Source organism: Lampris incognitus, chromosome 11 (assembly GCF_029633865.1).
Source record: "Lampris incognitus isolate fLamInc1 chromosome 11, fLamInc1.hap2, whole genome shotgun sequence".
Lineage (NCBI taxonomy): Eukaryota > Metazoa > Chordata > Actinopteri > Lampriformes > Lampridae > Lampris > Lampris incognitus.
Window position 1 is genome coordinate 40,112,716 of NC_079221.1, and position 20,287 is coordinate 40,133,002.

The 20,287-nt window shown below is 45.9% G+C and overlaps 1 protein-coding gene across 3 annotated transcripts in view; it reads right to left on the reverse strand.

The window, feature by feature from the left end:
• The window catches only part of zeb2a (zinc finger E-box binding homeobox 2a), a 63,321-nt gene that overhangs the window by 4,934 nt on the left and 38,100 nt on the right, over positions 1 to 20,287 (reverse strand). For 2 of the 3 annotated variants that reach the window (XM_056289015.1, XM_056289014.1), the window contains exons 3-8: positions 12,430 to 12,693; positions 7,271 to 7,339; positions 6,015 to 6,209; positions 4,841 to 5,055; positions 3,075 to 3,183; positions 625 to 2,618 (exon numbers count right to left, since the gene is read on the reverse strand). In XM_056289015.1, coding sequence (XP_056144990.1) covers positions 625 to 2,618; positions 3,075 to 3,183; positions 4,841 to 5,055; positions 6,015 to 6,209; positions 7,271 to 7,339; positions 12,430 to 12,693 — 2,846 coding nt within the window. The other variant, XM_056289016.1, reaches the window with a different exon arrangement.

Sequence of the window (20,287 nt, forward strand, 5' to 3'; positions counted from 1 at the left end):
ACTGACTAAGCACCTATCACATGTTAAAACAATTTAGGAATAAAAACAGATGCTACAACCTTAATGTTGCCTGACCCAACTAACCCTGTAGATTGAATAACCAAAAAGCTCAATTTTTCTATGTTCCCAAATAGATGATGGTGTTCACCCCTTTTAACATTGCTTTATTTTCTTTACAAAGGATATAATTTAAGCAAACTGATACTGCCAGGATAGCACATGATGAAGGAAGGGGACAGTGGTGGAGGAGAGATTTAAGGGACATGCAAAACTATGACATGCTTATACGATGATAATGCTTAGACAGGTTACCCTAACATATTTTTCACATTTTTATTAAAAAAAATGGATAAATCAATGCATAATTAGGGCAGGGTTTGCAAATAATGAAAGTAGGCTAGTCAAATAATAGCTTTGGGGCAAACTTTTACAGCTCCATGCTTTTCCATTGCATTGAAATGCAGGAGAATCTTAAATCCCATATTTGACGCTAAAAATTACACTTCTATTAAGATGTATATTGCTTCTAATGAAATGGGAGTGACAATGTGCAGTGATGTAATAATATTAGCCAAATTTTGCTTCAATGGCAGGATTTTTAACATCGATGCTTTGCTAGCTTACCTGGAAACCCTGTTTCCGTTGGTACTTCCTTCTCTGTTGCATTTCAGCGAACGTGGCTGCCCCTGTAGCATAAGTGTAGGCCATGTGGGGCAAGAAGCTCATTGGATCCAGCCCTGGGTAGGGCCTAAGGCCTGGGATGCTAGCCTGTGCTGGAGACATGAAGGTGGGTGGAGGGAAGGCCCCGTGAGGCGGCAGGGATGTGTACATGGGAGCACCAGCAAAGGGATTGATCCCAAAGATGGGACTGGTACTTTTCTCAAGATGATGGCCAGTGTTCCCTCCAGTGTTGTTGTCAGAGCCAAGGAACTCTTTCTTGATGTTGGCTAAATCCAGGGGCCCGGACCCCTGTTCCCTTGTTGGTGCCTCACCATTACGTTCGACCATGAAACCATTCACTTTAAGCCGCTTTTCCCCCAATGAGATGCCCTTATTGTGCGCCATGTGTTTTGGCAGAGACAAATCCAATGGTATGTCCCCATGGGCATCCTCAGAAGCAAGGCTGTTTGGAGTGTAAGAGCTACTCTGAGAGTTTTTTGATGAAGTAGAAGAGAGGTTGAGGGGTGATGGAGTGCTGCTCCTTAAGTGGTCCAAGGGGTCTAGTGGTTTTTCCCCTGTATGTCTGTTGGTTGTAAACTGGTTGGCCTTTGAAAGTCTGTGGGAGGAATCACCATTGGTGGAGCCTCCATGTAAATCTGCAGCAGAGAGTGACATGACCTGCTGAGCCAAGGACATGGGTGACCTGTTTAGGCTGTGGTTGACCTCAGGGCAGTTGCGGTCAGGTGGGGGTGACCTTTTCCTCAAGTTGTTTCCATGGTTATTTTGGCTCTTCCATTGGGCAAACCACTCCTTGACAAATTCTTGAGGAAGTCCCACAGCGATGGAAATCTTCAAAAGTTCCTCTGAGTTGGGCTCAGTGTTCATGGCAAAATAAGCCTTGAGTACTGACACATGGTCCTTGAAAGGGTTAATGGGGCTGGTGGCAGCCCTTTCTGGAAGAGCACTGGACAGCAATGCAGCTGGCTGCTCTGATGGCATTACACCCCTGCGGCTGACAGGAATGCTCTCACTGGGCTGCAGGACTGCTTTGATCTCTTCATTCATTTTACACAGGTAGCGCTCATGTTGGTGCAGTGGGATAGGCCCGGGGAAGGTCTCCTTGCAGTACTGACAGGAGAATTGCACGAACTGGGAAAGACTTTCATGAGACTTTTCCTCACTGCTGAGATCAACAGAGTGGTTGGACTTTTCTTTCTTCATGTCCACTTGCCTCTTGGAGTCATCAATCAAGCTCTTGGCTTCGTTGACCTTCTCCAGTGTGTAGTCGATGATACTTTTGGTGGGGCTGCTGTGGCCCACCACTTGGAAACCTGCCCGTGAAGAGGAAAGGGCCAGCTTTTGTTCCTCCATCTGTGCTCCTAGCTCTTTCATGTAAGCCCTGAGCTTAGAGATTTCCTCTGGGTTACCATCCATCTTCTGCCTGCACACTGTGTTGTCCACTATCTGGAGGACCTTCTGCACTTCACTTAGGTTGTTTCCAAGAGACCCTGGGTAGCCCAGCAAGGGGAGGTCTAGCCCCATGCCCCCCAGCTGCTGCAGGGGGCTCTGTGAGGAGCTATGGATTCCAAGAGGGCTTCCTCCACGGCCAGCTCCATTCATGTAGGCACCTGGTCCCCCAAATCCGTGCTGCGATGCTATGAGTAGCCGGTAGTCATTGAAGTCCATTGGCTCTGCTTTGATGTCAAGTTGACCCTGTTGGTCTTGTGGACCAAGTGGCCGTCCATTCTCCAGTTTATGACGAAGCTGGACCAAAGCAGGGCTACCAGGGGAGGAAGTGGTGGAGTTAGGGGAGGAGCCAGGCTTGGCATTGTTTCCATTGCGTACACGTCCATTAACAGCAATCAGGCCAATGCATTTCTTGCTGCTGATGTGGGAACTGTAGGACCCCGAGTGTGAGAACCGTTTTTTACAGTTTGAACACTCATATGGCTTCTCACCTGTAAGATAACACAAAATATGCATAATTTTTCCAGTGATTTTTTTAATGTAATACTTTTTATTACTATACAACCAATTTTGTATCAGCAATATTAAATTCATAATTATGATATTTGAATATGTGAAAGTACATTACCCATACACAGGATTGATTTTATTACTATAAGGAGTAAATGTGGTGTACAATAAGGTCATTTATAGTCATTTGAAACCTAATAAAGCTCATAAGTTGGCAAAATAGCCAATCATCATGTATGAACAATCTACATTCAGTCCTCGGCTTGCTGAGCTATGGTACCATGCATAAGCCTGAATTAGTCAGTTATAAAACAAGTCTTCTGAACTATTTATTCTTAAATGGAATGAGTCATTAACAGACAGGGCCTAAAAAGAATCACTATCAGTTTTACTTGTCATTTGAATACATTGAATACATTCAACTCGGGAATACCCACCGCTGTGAATGCGGAGATGTTCCTTCAGGTGATGCTTGTATTTGAAGGCCTTTCCACACTCGGTGCATTTGAACTTACGGTTGCCAGCACCCTCGTTCAGCAGCTGGGGCTGTTGGGATGAGAAAAAAATATATATATTTCATATTAGAGTTACCCAATCGAGGAAGAGTAGGAGTTGCTTAACAGAAAGTCAAGGAGATTACAAGGGGATGACCATGAAAAGAATATATTAGATATTTCACAATGTTTCATAATCTCGTTCTGGTACATACAAAAGCTCTTCATGTATGAGCATTGATTTTACATATGAGATTGTATAATCAAAGTATTTATCACATTATGAAAACAGTGTGGGCTGACTTTGTTCAAAGGTAACAGTTTAGTGTAGGTGCATTTCCTTCATCTGAAATTCAAATGAGCAGAGATAAACAAACTAAAACACTAAAAGGGGAGATGCAAATGCAAAAAGTTTATTCAAAAAGGGGTGGGAGGTGTGCATGTTGACTGAATGAACACGCTGATGGAAATCCTGGTTTTGTGTATGAGATGTGTGTAATTTGCATGTGACTTAAGGAATTTAGATTTCATATAATATGTTCTATCTAAAATCTAGAGGGGAACGGCACTGGTAGCTGGAAATACAGAAATTAATTTCCTCTCACCGTGCATAAGGCTACAACGATAAAAAGAAAAAATTCTTCGCAGTTCTAGTTTTACATCCTCATGCACTGTGATGTGATGTGCTAAGGTAGTCACGGGACCGCTCCTTAGTCTTCCTTTAACTATTTAACTAAGAGGAAGTACACAAATAAACAAGCACTTAAAGTCATTTGGGGATTATGATACTCTAGATCACTGGGGAAAAGACCATCTGCTCCTGTTTAAGGCAGTCAGAAGGAGAGAGGGGGTCAGGTGAGGGGAGGGGGTAGCGGCAAGTTACTGCTTCTGTTATGGTGAGCTCAGGCAAATTTGAGGTCCGAAGCTGACAGGCTTAACTCAGGAAATCTCATTATAATCACAGTATAATTGGAAAATTGAATGATTCACTGCTTATTTACATGGTCTAATATAAGTTTTGGAAAGCGAGCCCAGGAAAGATGGATACGCGGCGAACCGGACCGCACAAAAAAAAAAGAAGCTTTTATTGGGCTTCCCTGTGCTGTTCTGAGAAAATGCAAGGCCTTTTTTTCACTGAAAAGCCGTGCTTGAAACAATAGGAAATGGCTTATATCTAGTGCTATCTTTATTAGTGCTAATTTCTAATCAAATCTGTTCCAGTTCCACTTCGAGCCACAGCTGATGGGAAAAGTCAGATGGCCCGAGGAAGTCAATATGCTTGCACATCCCACGCATGCCTCACTGTAGGCGGAAGCTTGGGGGAGCACAACAAAATGCAGCTGCTAACAAGCAGCACAGGGTCTGATTCTTGAAAGAAGTCAAACTGAAAACGAACTTTGTTTGAAGAAGGGGAGTAGGACAGCAGCGTTAACAAACCTAATCGTTCATGTGGGAGAATATGATTCCACAGAGGTGCGTGTAGTAGCCATGAGGATGCCATAAAAGCCATTCTAATTAGAGATATAAAAGGAAAAATGAATAAAGGGGCAGCGTGGAAAATGGTAGTGTACGTTGCATATCAGCCAGTGTGGGAAGACACAGGAGTGAAACACAGCTCAAATGAAGCAAAACAGCAAGAAAAAAAGAAAGAAAAAGGATTAAGGAGGAAGACAGACAAATAGAGAATCATCCCGTATCTTATATATTACCTGATCTCTCCCTGGCTTGTGTGTGGCCATATGGCGCTCCAGCTGTGTGCGATGAGTAAAGGTCTCGGAGCAAAGGGGGCAGGGGAAGCTCTCCTCGTTCTTCTCGTGGCGATACTTGATGTGCTCCTTCAGCGATGTCAGGCGCTTGTAGCCCCGGTCACAGTAAGGGCAGGTCAGGAGCTGGGCAAAATCATCCGGAGTGCCAGGTGGCAGATCTGCGCAGGGGTAAAGGAAGAGGGGTCAGGGGTCGACTAATGGGGCATAATGGGGTACCAAGCCTGGTCTGGGGTGTAAACGGAGGAAGTATGGAACGTTTATCTGCGACCTCGAGTGTTCAGGTCACATCTCCCTCTGATGTTTACAATCAGAAATAACAAAAAAGTTTTTTTTTTGTTTGTTTTTGTACGTACACCTAGTGTGATCCAGCAGTGTTAGATTGGCACAGACAGTCAGAAATGGGGGTACAAAACATGAATAGTGAGATCAAGATCTTGCATGACTACACATAGAGAGGTTGGCATGGTTTAAATCAGATAAAACCAAATCAAACAAAATCTAAAAATGTTGGCTTGCTTGTTAAAATAGCCAAAACAAAATGATATATTTTGCACGTTTGTGACCAAGTATTAACTTGAAACAGCTCAGCAGCCTCCATTTGTCGATAAACTTAGAATGTAAAAAAAACAAAAAAACCCAAAACAAACAAAAAAACCCACATCTTTGTAATGCTGTGTCTTTTTCAATGTGGTGCCATGTATATCTATGATCTTCAAGGGTAAAACTACCAAATAAAATTTCTTGATGTATGCTCAGTAATCCAGGTAAGAGAATCAAAGAAGCTTTAATCAGTTCATCTGGATACAGCGTTTATTGACAGATATGTTTCATCACTCTTTGAGTTTTGAGTTTGAGCTTTGAGTGGGTGTTGCAGCTAGAAAAGCACTATATAAAATGCAACTTGACTGACTGATTGATTGATTGATTGATTGATTGATTGATTGATCGATCACTCAACTAAGTGACATCTTCAGTCTAAATTGACTGCAGGTATCCCCACCACTTATAAACAATACAGTACAATACACACAAACATTGTATCCGGATGAACTGATTCAATCTTCTTTGATTCCAAATAAAATCAGCTGCTTTATAATTTCTGTATTGAGACACTTACCATTTTCATTTTCATCCTGACCAATGGCCTCCGGCGTGCCCAGCCGTGTCACTTCCTCGGGGGCTTCTGGGTAAATGATGGCCGTGTCACCACGTTGCAGGTATTCAGCAATACTGGCTGGATGGCCGTCGCTCTCCTCCAGTTTACGTTTTAAGAGGTACTCGTCCAACTCCGAGACGCCTTCAAGTACCTTCACTGAAAAGCGAAATGGACGTCAAAAGCTGATTTGATAGTCTCCGTCCACTTTCACAAGATGTTAACATGGTTGTGAGGAAAAAACAGACCGATGTAACGGTAATGAGGATCACAGAGGAAACCATTAGGGCACTACTTAAAAGAGGCGTATACATTGAAGTTACTGTTAACGACTGTGTAATGGTTTCCACATAAAACAGAAAAGCGATAATAGGTAACAGATAATGTCATCATCATTTTATGTGAACAGGATTTCACGGTGGGGAAAAAACTTTTTTTTTTCTTTCACTTGTATGTACCAGCAGTTGCTGGTAATTTAATTAGGAGCCAATTAGATTCCCCGAGTTTATTAATCCTATTTCATATTTTTTAGACATTATTCAAGCAGTAAATGTGATCATCATGCAGATAGGAGCTACCGAGAAGCACAAATCATTTACTGAATGTGCTGGATTTATCTCAAGATCATGTAAATTGTTTTATTAAATAACAGGTACACGTCTCAACTGTTTCAGAAAGCTGCGTTTCACATTTAAAGATAAACTTCCTGAATACCAATTTTGCCGCTGACATTTCCAATATGAATAGGTGTGCAGCTGTGAAAACAAGCGCTTCCACGCTAAGGAAAGGAAAGTTTTGTTGCAACAATCCTTAGTGCTACGGCTGCAAAGGCAAATGGAATATTTATTGTCGTGTAGCGACCAATTTGAAGGAACATGAACCAAACAAACAAGATTTGGGTCAAAACTCAATTGTGGAAAATTTTATTTGCGCTGCACTACTGCTCGTTTTACTTTTTCCCCCCCCCCCTTTCTTTTCCTCCTTCATTTCAATGCATTGGGAGGGGTCGCATCTCGCGGGGCCCCTGACTGCATGCAAGCGTGTTTCCCATTAGGTAAATCACCTGAACGACATGCAACACTAGCTTGGCGAATAACCATGCCCGTCCATTTCATGCTACTGCAGGAGATTTTATGCTGGTGTTGGTGGCGGTGTTGTTGGTGGTGTCTGTTGTGGGTATGGGGGGTCTTTCACAAGGGCACTGAGAGGGATGGACTCACCTGTACCATTACCCACAGCATGAAGAGACCCCTCGGGCCCCAAGGGTTCATATTCATCCTTCCTTTCATCTGTGAAGGAGAGGAAAGAGGCATTTAATCGACACTTCAACTGTGCCCGACACAGTTTGAAAATAAATTGGAGTATGACTGCTCCACAGCACTGGAGGCTAAGTCAGTTGGAATGCTCCGTGGCTACGGTGCCCTGACAGCTAACAAGCACCTCTTTCCATTCACCACGGCTCATAATATGAAGGTATTTCCCAGATAATGAGGGATAGACAGGCCAATGGGGTGTACATATACTGTGCCTATTGTGCTTGTTGCTCCTGGGCCTTCTCATGTGACTCCTCAACAGGAGTCACAAGTATCATAAGCTTCCCCTTCAAAGGAAGGGATATACAACACACACACACACACACACACCCTGACCCCCACATCACGAACACAAACCACCCCAAAACAGAAAACGATGAAGTGTGTGTGTGTGTGTGTGTGTGTGTGTGTGTGTGTGTGTGTGTGTGTGTGTGTGTGTGTGTGCGCGCGCGCGTGTGCGCGTGTGCATGTGTGTGCGCGCGCGCGTGTGCATGCGTGCATGCGCATAGTGTGTGTATGTATGTATGTATGTATGTATGTATGTATGTGTGTGTGGAAGGGGGGGGGGGTTGCTGTGAATCCCCCTCCCCCACGCCCCCATCTCTGCTGTTTGCTGCAGGTCATTTTTCAAAACTTCCTTCCTCATAAGCAAAGAGTTCCAGGAACCTCTTGTGCTTTTCTCTCTCTCTCTCTCTCTCTCTCTCTCTCTCTCTCTCTCTTTTTTTTTTTTTCTGCAGCCTGTAAATTGTGACTCAGACAAGTCACAAGATATTGTCCTGTAGGATGACGGGAGATCGGATGGTTATACCGAAGGACAATACAAAACTGGTTTACTCTGCAACTCACTTTGACACTTGAGAATAACACAATGACACCGATGTGTATTTTATCTGTTTTAAGAGCTTGCGTGCACAATGTGAAAAAGAGAAACGAGAAAAGGCAGAAATGAGTAAAACAAAAGAAAGAAATGAAAGAACGAAATTTAGATAGCGTTTTAGTCAGTATTTGTCGATGCAACGACACAATAGATTAAGTATAAGGTTGAAGTTGGCCTGAAATTTGCATTACCATCAAACTGAAAGGAGTTTGCTGTATTCAGAAAATAAAAGACAAATTCCACACATGAAAAAAAAAAACCCACTCCAAATAACTGTCATTCAAGATAAAGGATCAAACCATAAAGTAATAAATCCAAAGTGATGCAATCAAATGACTCGATCAATCAAAATAAGTCGAATAATCAATCAAGCAAAGTAAACGATTAACCAGCAAACGAGACTCTTTTGGCAGAATACGCCCTTAAGAATAAGAGCATTTGCACAGCGACACTAGTTGCTATCATAAATCCAATGGCTGTCTATGGGGGTCCACTGACCAAATGCATTTCCGGCCTGAGGGGGGACGGTGACATAATTACCCAAAGCCCCAGAGAACTCCCGGGTTTTAACATGGGACGGGGATCATCTCCTAAGAAATCACGTTGTCGAACAACAAAGGATGGAAGTGGAATAATGAATTGCAGAATTATTGCGGAAGTTGGCCGGTTTTGCAAGCCTCTTGTGATGGCAACGTGTGACTGTAGTTTGGGGACTCGAAGTCTACCTTCCAACGACTCTGACGTCACCGCACGCTTTGCACCGTACTGCACAGACAAAACGCACATGCCAGAATCATGTGGCTCGTCTGCCGGTGAGCGCTGGGGGTGGGAGGGCGAGCGTTGCCAGAATTTTTTTTACAATTAGCGGCATTCTCTGACATAGGGCTTTTTGTGGGTTACCGTCCCCGAGCAAGGAAGGGGAGGACAAAAGCATATGAGTCACACCCTGTGCCGCTGTCGCAGAATGTAGACACTAGACTCAAGTGTCGTGCTATTTTCAGTCCACCCCTCCTTCCGCGGCACTTACACTGTGCACTGTGCATGGGATATAAAATGGAGGCTTATTGTATTTTCAGTCTTGTTTTTTTTTTTTCGAGACAGAGAGAGGGAGAGAGAGAGAGAGAGAGAGAGAGCGAGGGAGACAAGATGGAGGTGACAGTGAAATGAGCATTTCACTTCTGTTTGTGGTTGTCTTGTTTCGACCTTTTATGCGTTCTCGATGTGAGTCAATCTGCCACACTTCAGCTCTGCTTCCCTTTTCACTACCTTCAAGTCCCCCACCTCTGCTGCTAGAGCTGGAAAAAACCCAATTCGGTACATCACTGAGCACCGAGCTGAGATATTGAGATGGGAGCAGCTTTTTTCGATAAAATGGCTACTAACCGGTTCTGCTTCTCAGCTAAGTGGTGACACTTTCTGGGAAAACACAGCAGATATTTTTAAAGTTGCTGTCGGAGCCGTGCAGATTTCGTATTATCCTTGGCGCCAATGACAGAAATAATGGCTGCGTATATGTTTAGCACGCCGGTAGTTCGAATCACATTAAAGACCTTTGCTAGTTTAGCAAACTAACTGTAGCAGATGCGCTAATCTGGCACTGATTTCTTTTACAGCTTTTCCGTGATTATGATAATGATAACGTCTTCGCAATCCCCCCAGCAACGCGCTTTTCATTTACATTTTGCTCTTTGGACCGCGCTCAATTTTCAAAACTCTGCAATATTTCCCAGTTCGGGTCATTAGTGGAGACAGATCGGCGACGCCGGTCCGTTTCTTTCTTCTCCCCCCCCCCCTTCTTTTAAAGCGGGTGTCTCACATGAGTTCTTGCTGCACTCTGTATCTGTCAAACAGCCCTAGAATGGTGGGCCTATTATGCATGTAAATGGCCATCATAAAGCTCCAAATTTCATTTAGGGCTGTTAATGAGTCCTGCAAGGGCCTGCCCCCCCCCACCGCCCCCCACCCCCCCACTTTAACAATCCCGTTTGCCTCCTAATTAAAAGTATTTGTCTTTGTGGCCTTGCTGACACTGGTTGTTCTGTCACCGATGCAGATGAGCGCAGGAAGACGGAAGGATGGGGGGGGGGGGGGGTTGTGAGGAAGGAGAAGTCTGATGGCTGACAGGTTTGAAAAAGAGAGTATTTGTTCATTGCTGATTGGTCTGCTCACATTACAGCTACGATGTGCCAACACGTCTGCTGGTCATGTGCAATCTGAATATTATTGTAATCTAAATTTCCAACATAAAACACTTGAGATAATATATCAATAATGCTACGGGGCCTCAATTAACCAGGTGATTTTCAATGATAATAATAATAAGCCCCCTCGCGCGGCCTAATCTATCAAAACGTCGCCGTGTGTGGAAAAACACCGCGATATATTCTGCTCCGCCGATGGGCACTCACCGGGACTACTCGAGTCTTTGGAAAATACAAAGGGTGGGGGGGGGGGGAGAAACCAGGGTAGCGTTTGCTGCCTTCCACAGGACGAACAGCTCTCATCCGCAGGAGTCGACACAGAAAAGACGATAAGAAAATGAAAGAAGTGTGAGAGACGAGAGATGCAGCACGCAGGATGTGTATACAGTAGGTGTGATGAAGAGGTGTGATGAGGGGTTGGCGGTTTTGCCAGCTAACATCAGTCTGTGAGTTAAGGTGACTGGTAGGAACTTCTGCAGCCCATAGAGGAGATGTAGACACAAACTCGGCGTGTCTGCTCTTTGCCCACATGGCATGAAGAGTGGAGAGACAGGCTGCACGGTTTGTGTGTGTCAAGCTCAGCCAGGGAGATGGTCGGAATTCGTATCTCTCACTGTGTCACACTGTGTCCTTCCTACTGGATGCAATCAGAAACCGTGTTCGGAAGATAAAATGAGAACGGGTTTAGGTCATTACGAAAACATCACCGCACGCACACACACACACACACACGCGCGCGCGCGCGCACACAAAAGCAACTTATCTGCAAAAGCTAAGCTGTTTTCTTTTGCACGATGTGACCTCGAGTTTCAACCTTTCGCATATTCCTTGAGGCACCCGTCACACAACATGAATTGTAACATACAAAACATGAAAGCGCACACTCGGTTAAATATGGCGTGTAGGGCTGTATGCATGCATCCATCCGTTATCCAAACCGCTTATCCTTACCCAGGGTCGTGGGGAGGCCGCAGCCTATCCCGGCACTCACCAGGGGCGGCAGGCGGGGAGACACCCGGGACAGGCCGCTGGGCCATCACAGGGCTTACTGAAGAATAACCGCTAAGCTTTATAACGCTACAAACACAAACACGTAGTACTCGCCGTATCGCTTCGGTCTTCTGTGTATTTGGTTTGCCCGTGTCTTATTCCATGTTTAACTTGTTTTCTGGTTTATTGAAAGACTCCGGTCCCGGCCTTCGATTTGATATATGTCAGGATGGTGGGGCTTTCCGATGTCGAGTTGTTGGTCTTATAGGAAATCACGTATTTCTTCTCATCTAGTTCCCAGGGTTACTTTTCTTGACTCTAATATTTCTTTAATTTTAATCGGCCTTTTGATGGAAGGTTCGTACATTATGGTGGCTTCATTTGAAGTAGAAATTTCCCCGATCGTATGTACTATGTATGAAAATATCTATCTATCTATCTATCTATCTATCTATCTATCTATCTATCTATCTATCTATCTATCTATCTATCTATCTACCTATCTTTCTCTCTCTCACTCTCTCTCTCTCTCTCTCTCTCTCTCTCTCTCTCTCTCTCTCTCTCTCTCTATATATATATATATATATATATATATATATATATATACATACACACCATATTTAACTGAGTGTGCACATTCATGTTTTGTATGTTACAGTTCGTACATTATGGTGGCTTCATTGGAAGTAGAAATTTCCCCGATCGTATGTACTATGTATGAAAATATCTATCTATCTATCTATCTATCTATCTATCTATCTATCTATCTATCTATCTATCTATCTATCTATCTATCTATCTATCTATCTATCTATCTATCTATCTATCTATCTACCTATCTCTCTCTCTCTCACTCTCTCTCTCTCTCTCTCTCTCTCTCTCTCTCTCTATATATATATACATACACACCATATTTAACTGAGTGTGCACATTCATGTTTTGTATGTTACAGTTCGTACATGTATGTATGTATATCCATATACACTCTCACTGCTCACCAGTGCCGTTGAGGTGGCTGTGTGTGTCGTCCCCGAGGCGCCAGGCGTGGTGGTTCTGCCGGCTGTCCCTGCCCTCTGACCCCTCCTGGCCCCGGTAGGACAGCAGGGCATGGGCGACCCTGGGTGATGCCTCCAGGGTGGGCACGCCGGCAGGGCTGCCCGCTTCCTCCTCCCCGTTGGCCAGCCCGTTCTCCCCCGAGACCACCGGCCTGTCATCCTCGTCTGTCTCCGAGCCTGTCTCCACCACATTCTCATAGTTCAGCACTGCAAGACACAAACAAAGCCAGGCTGTTAGGTTTCAAAAACAACATCCGCCCATAGCTCTAGTGGCATGGCTCAAAGTAGAGGAGGCGAAAGTCACATTCCTTGGTCGAGAGGTTGGAAAGCCTCTTTTCTTTCCCCCCCTTTTTTTTTTTGTATTCAGCCCAGACACCCAGGGGACAGAGCTGAAATGGTAGGCTTGTAAATATTACATCTCTGAACTTGATAACATAAACTTGATTTAGACTCCGCTTGGAACCAGAGGCATGAACGGTAAACCATAAAAATGCCCCGCTTTGGTGTGCTCAGATAAAGGTGCATGAGAAAATCAGCAATATGCTGAAAGAAGAAAGAAGGGGAGGGTGATGGAATAACAGAAAAACGGAGGAAAGTAAGCAGCCATGACATCATGGGAACTAGACGCAGGAAAGAGGGCCCTGAGGGTGGAAAAAAAAAAGAGAAAAGGAAAAAAAAAGAAAGAGGGGAGAACAATTTTCAGGTTCATTTTGAGTTCTGGGTATGCCTAATAAAGCAATATTTCAACAAGCTCTCATGTGCCTTATCTCTGGAGGCGAATGCCAGCTCCGAAGGCTGAGTGGGAAGTGGCTAAAGTGAAGCATTTTCTTCCCGACTGCTCGTTTCGGATATTATTTGGTTCCCCTTGACGGTTTCCAACCGTAAACCTTTACATCCTGACAACACGCCATTCCATCACAGGTTCCCAGGGAAAAATAACACAGAATGTGGCTTATCTCTCGCTCCTATTTTTTTCCTTTTCTTTTTTCTACTCTTCCCCTTTGGGTACATGGAGATTAGGCTGTGCATATCTGCTCATAATATGATCTTTGTCTGACTGTATGGTTCGGCACTTGCCTCCCGGACAACTGCGCAACAGGTGCAAATTAAAAAGGGGAGCCACGGTGGGCTGGGCCGAAATCTGCTGACCTGGGCTGAATACCAAGAGCAGAGGAGGGGGTGGAGGGCGTGGGACAAAACCCTCTTTAATAAGAGGTGTGACCACAAGGATTTAGGGGGAGTTCAGACAGGGTAATGCCCTCTTGGATCAAAAAAAAAAAAGAAAGGAAAAAAAAGAGAGAGCGAGAGGGAGAGCGAGGGAGACGGGGAAAGAAAGAGCTGAAAAGTGAGACGTGAATGCTTGTTGTGTGGTCTAGGTATACGTCGGCTATAATATGATCTCACTCCACGTCTCTCAGTCGCCCTGTTTACCCCCCCCCCAAACCCAACCCAACCCCCACCCCCACAGGACCACTAACAATAGTGGTTTTGCCTTTTCGCTGAAAGAATTTCTGACCCCGCTGCTCTTAACAAGGAGGGGAGACGAACACTTCTGAAAAGATCAGACGACGGATAAAAACGTGAAACAAAAACAACCAAAAACGTGGATTCCCTGACTGACGCGTTTCAAGACTTCACAAAAACGATGTACATGTAGGACGGATTCTGCGAAAAACATTTTTCCCATATAAAAAAAAAAAAACCCCAAAAAAAGCACACCCAGAAGCATGCATATCTGTTTACAGTCCAGCAAAGTGCCGGAAAGGAAAAGTCCTGCTTGTTTGTTGCCGCACGTATGTTGCTCAGATACTTGGCCCCGTGCAGGGGCTGTTGTGTGTCTGTGCTGCGGTGGGCAGGAGGCGGCTTGAGAAAAGCCAGTGACCTCCCAAACAAAAGTGATTCATCCAGTGTTTGCCTGCCGGGTCACATGGGTCTGGCAGTGTGGCAGATGTCACCGGGGGCAGCGCGGCAGGCTGGGGCGCTCTGCTGATGTATTTATGAAAGGCCTCACCGGCTCGACCCCACGGCTTCTAACTTACACGCACAACCGCGCGCTTGGCGTTTACATATGTGCGTACACAATACGGCGTGTATTCCATAGGCACCTGACGACGAGAGCCGGCCCGGCGTCTCTTGTAGGTATTATTTCGTGTAAACACAAAGCCCAGGGAAACTTTCTGTGGAGTCCCAGAGAGCGGGCTTTTGTTCCCGAGTGACACATTTGATGGAGCGCTACCCTCCGCTCCCATCTTGCCGCACCTCCATTGTGTGCCCGAGCGCCGCCGTTCCGACCTGCTGATCTCCCAGAGGTCCATTGTCTCAGCCCCGTCACCTCTCTGGCGATCGATCCTTTGTGCTCATTCACAGAGCCGGGGACAAAGCGGCAACAAGATTCGCATTACCCCCACACCGCTCTCTCTCTCTCTCTCTCTCTCTCTCTCTCTCTCTCTCTCCCTCTCTCTCTCCCATCTCTGTCTCTTCCACAACACCCCTCCTCCTCTTCCCCTCCCTCTTCTCTCACTCTTTGCCGCTTCTCCGCTAAGGCGCTCCCTCCACAAAGACACATTAATCTTGACCCTCCCTCGCTGAACCGGTTCCGTCATCCCCTCTCTGTTCCTACGTTCTGCTCCAGTCAGATACAGCGAGGAAGAGGACGAAGAAGAATGGCCTCTTTTATGCAAACAAATGCCTCCAGCTGTTTTAGGGGTAATGACTTTATGCCTCCGCAGCCCCGTGGCTCTCGGTTCCGGGCAGGTGGCTGAGGGAAGGTATGTTACATCGATCAGTGTGTGAACAGTGGGCCAAGTGTGTGTGTGTGTTTTTTTTTTTTTTTTTTTTGCTGCTGCTGCGAGGCGCCGAGCCCCGAGCGCAGGTGGTGGAGCCAGGCGAGAGGAAACCTTCATTGAAGGCACCTCCGGAGTATCTTTTGCTCTATCTCTTTGTCTTTCTCCCCTCCCCCCCTCCCCCCCTCCTCTCTCTCTCTCTGTCTCTCTCTCTCCCTCCCAGGGGTGAGGTTGAATGCAAGCCTCGATTAACAGCAGCCAATGGCCGCTCCCCGCACACCCCCCCCCCATTCACAACACTCCACTTCATCCTCCATTCATGCAAATCAATAGAGGAGGTGGTGAAGGGTGGAGCTCCGGCGACCGTCGACGCAACGGCGGGGATGAAATTCAGCACGCATCAGAATTCATAAATCCTAATCGCATAAGTATAACTCCAGTTATGAAAACCACCGCAGTCGAACTCGTAAATCCATCCAGCACGGCAGACAGATTAGAGGGTGGGGGGGGGGGGGCATGCTGAGCGGCCGTGGCGAGACAGACTTCTCGCCACGGCCGCTCAGCATGCCCCCCCCCCCGGGGGGTACCAATGCCCTGCAAACAGGTGTGCACCATACCTGACACATATCATATGTGGTCCGAATAAGGCGAAAGCGGCAGCCGTCTCCGTGGCCCGGCCTCTCCAGAGGCGTGGCCCCCGCGGCTCCTCGGTCGGTCTGCGGAGCCCGCACCTGCCCTCTCCCCTCTCCCTCACCCGCACGTCCCAGTCCTCCATTTTAAACAGTCCCTCGGTCCAAAAGACGAACCGGCTTAGGTTGCCCGTATGCTATAGGGGGGAGGCGGGTTATCCACGCAAGTAAGTCTCTGTTCCTCGACCCCGCTTCCTCTTTCTGCACTCCAGCATTGCAAAAGCCCGGCCGCATGTCCATACCCAGACACACACACACACACACGCACACACACGCACGCACACACAAGGAAAAAAGAAACACAACACGCACAACAGGATGGACGGGAGAGCGTTTGATATGATAACAGAACGAGCAGGCAGGCAGGCAGGCGCTCCAGGTGATTCGACGCGTCCACGTTCTCCAGCCGGCTGCTAGGTAATGAGAGATGAGGTGGAAGCTACGGGAGAAAAAAACAGCCTCCCCCTCTCCCTCTCTCTCCCTCCCTCTCTCGCTCCTCTCTCTCTCACTCGCCTGAGAGCGGTGCAGATCACCTGAGTGAACAACTGGAGGGGGAGGTGTGTGTGTCTGTGTGTGTGTGTGAGACGGAGAGTAGGTAAGTCAGACGTTGCCGTGGAAATGAGGTCGCTGCCTAGTGGCTAGAGGCTGGAAGTGATCCAGGCGCACGTGAGAGGATTATCATATTATCATAGACGGGCAGGTGGTGCAGGGGAAGACTGGGCCGATCCAGGTGCGTCATCCCGTTCCTGACAAATATATTGCCGAAACTGTTCCCGTTCCCTTTATCCGAGTCCCATTTCTGTTTTCCCGTGGCCGTTATTAATGTGTGTGTGTTTTCTTGCGTGCTGTGTGTGCACGCCTCATCATCTGAGTGTATTCACCCATGTCCGGGGTGTGCCCGGCAGGAAGAGTGGGGTGGTTCCACCGGGGCAGGCCCTCGCCATGAGGCGGCAACAGTGGCCTGCCTCCTAATTGAATTAAACTCCCATTTATCTACAGGGTCCTATGCAACAGGCTGGGGGAGGGTGCGTGGGTGGGTGGGGTGGGGTGGGGGTGGAGGGGGGCTGGGTGTAGAGACACAGAGAGGGAAGAAAAGGGAGAGGGAGGGGAGAGAGAGAGAGAGAGAGAGAGAGCTCGGAGTTTTACTCAAGCGCCCAGACAGCCCACCTTTACCCCCCCACCCCCACCCCCGTCTTCCCCATCCCGATACGGAGCCACCATCTGTGCCCTGCCTGCGCACATGTTTCTCCTCTCGACAAATGTTCGGCGCCCCCACCTTCCCCCCTTCTCACACACAAAACACACACACACACACACACAATCGCTTACACGTAGACACCCGCATGCAGCCTCCTGCAACACGTACACATGCAGCACAAGCATGCGGGCGCACAAGCAAGGGAGCACAAAAAAGGCTCGGAAGGCCTCCCTGAATACACACGAGACAGAAATAGGCTGGAAGATGGAAACCGCGCTCCTTTCTCGCCTTCGTTTGAAAAACTCGCGCAGGAAAAAACATCCCCCCCCCCCCAATTTTAGGAACTTTCGAAAAAAAAGAGAGGCCCCGGGCTGGTTGACAAAAAAATAAATAAATCAAATCAAATCCCGTCTTTAAGGCAAAAGTATTATCTGTTGATTGTTGTTCAAAAAGAGGCCGAAGTGTATTTCCGCGGGAACAGGCGGAGGATGGAGGTTGATATTTCTGGAGGGTCATAAACTAGATTGATTTTTTTTTCTTTCTGTTTAGAGTTAATACGGGTCAATTAATATGCAAATCTGCCAGCAGATGCTCGGCAGCAAGCTGCCTCCTGTGTGATTCTGGCCTGTCGGTCACTCGCTGTTAAGAGTTGTTACCAAACACACACACACACACACACACACACACACACACACACACACACACACGCACACCTCTAATTCCTCCCAAACCAGTGGAAATACCCTGAGCCTGCTCTTCTTTTGTGAGTTAAAATCTTGTATACTGCCATGCTTTTAAGCCCGACCTCCGCCCTTATTCCCTGATATAATAACCTGCAAAAAAAAAAAAAATAACTGCATGAATCAATTTGGGCTTTTCATTTGCTCCGTGATGCCGACCTGAATTCACTTAACTAAATGGATTTTGCTCTTGGCTGCAGGTTAGCCATAGATTTTATGCTAATGCTATTTTTGGTTGGAGGTACTGCATGTTTCACATTGATTTCAGGGAGAATCAAAACCAATAGGATAAACGACTGAGTGTTTTTACAGTACAGCCTGACAGAGAGCTAGTCTGGAAAATGTGTATCGGAGTGTCGGAGTGAGCATGTGTGTGTGTCCGTGTGTGTGTGTGAGGCTAGAGTTGTGGCTCCTTGGTCTGGTCCCAAGCGGAGAAGCCAAATGTGATTTTCACCTTTGTGAGCTAGTGAGTGCAGATGGCCACAAAACGAGCCATTAGGAGGGTTTTAAAGCATGTTCCACCATCAGGAAGACAGGTTGCTCATGCAATATTCAGGCTAGCTGTGGTGTTCCTGCTCCATCTGACTCCATGTCAAAATCGTCGGCATGGCAAGATGGCGAACAGGAAGCCACTTAATACTCGGGCTGCGGGGGGAACTGAAGCTTGTTTTGCGAGAGTATAAATCTCAAAACAGTCATTAATATTGAAGGTGCTGTGCAAGCTCACCGGAATATTCCTGAATACTGGTTATGACAGACCTGTTTTACACGTGTTCCTATCAGAATCTATCCATCTACCTATCTACCTATCTATCATCCATCATCCACCATCCATCCATCTATCTACCTATCTATCATGCATCCATCCATCCATCCATCCATCCATCCATCTATCATCCATCTACTCACCCCACCCACCTATCTATCTATCTATCTACTATCTATCATCCATCATCCACCCATCCATCCATCTATCTACCTATCTATCATGCATCCATCCATCCATCCATCCATCCATCCATCTATCATCCATCTACTCACCCACCCACCTATCTATCTATCTATCTACCTATCTATCATCCATCATCCACCCATCCATCCATCTATCTACCTATCTATCATGCATCCATCCGTCCATCCATCCATCCATCCATCCATTTTATCATCCACCCATCCATCCATCTATCATCCATCTATCCATCTACTCACCCACCCACCTATCTATCTATCTATCTATCTATCTATCTATCTATCTATCTATCTATCTATCTATCTATCTATCTATCTATCTATCTATCTATCTATCTATCTATCTATCATCACCCATCCAACTATCTATCTATCTATCTATCTATCTATCTATCTATCTATCTATCTATCTATCTATCTATCTATCTATCTATCTATCTATCTATCACCCATCCATCTATCTATCTATCTATCACCCATCTATCTATCTATCACCCATCTATCTATCACCCATCTATCTATCTATCTATCTATCTATCTATCTATCTATCTATCTATCTATCTATCTATCTATCTATCTATCTATCTATCTATCTATCACCCATCCATCTATCTATCTATCACCCATCCATCTATCTATCTATCTATCTATCTATCTATCTATCTATCTATCTATCTATCTATCTATCTATCTATCTATCTATCTATCTATCTATCTATCTATCTATCTATCTATCTATCATCATCCACCCACCAATCCATCCATCCATCTATCATCCATCCATCTATCAACCAACCATCCATCCATCATCTGTCTATCTATCTCTTTCTATCAATCATCCATCCATCCACCCATTCATACATCCATCCATCTATCATCCAAGCGTCCATCTATCTATCTATCTATCTATCATCCATCCACCCACCCATCCATCCATCTATCTATATTCATCCATCCATCCATCCATCCAACCATCCATCCATCATCTATCATCTATCTATCTATCTTCCACAAAGTGTAAATATGTTACAGTACAAATATTAGTCAATCATTTTTCTCTCATTCCTTGTTTCTATATTACCTCTTTCAAACACCTTCTATACTTTATTAAACTAACTTTGCGTACAGTCCAATAAAGCAAATGAGTGCCTTGAAAATTGCCTTGGAAAAAGGAATGGAAACACACAACACACACGCACACACGCACGTGTCTAGTGGCGTTATCGCATTGTAGGTGTAAAGACAGGTTTCAGTGAGATGAAACCTTTCCGGGCTTGTCTTTCCCTCCGCCTATCTGTCACTCTCCATCCCAGTGCCACCATGACTACCACCTGCCTGCTGTGTTGCTCAGTGGATTAGCCCTGGCTCTTTTAACTCACAAGGGAGCCCACCAACAACTGTCTCCTCCACCGCTGAGCCGC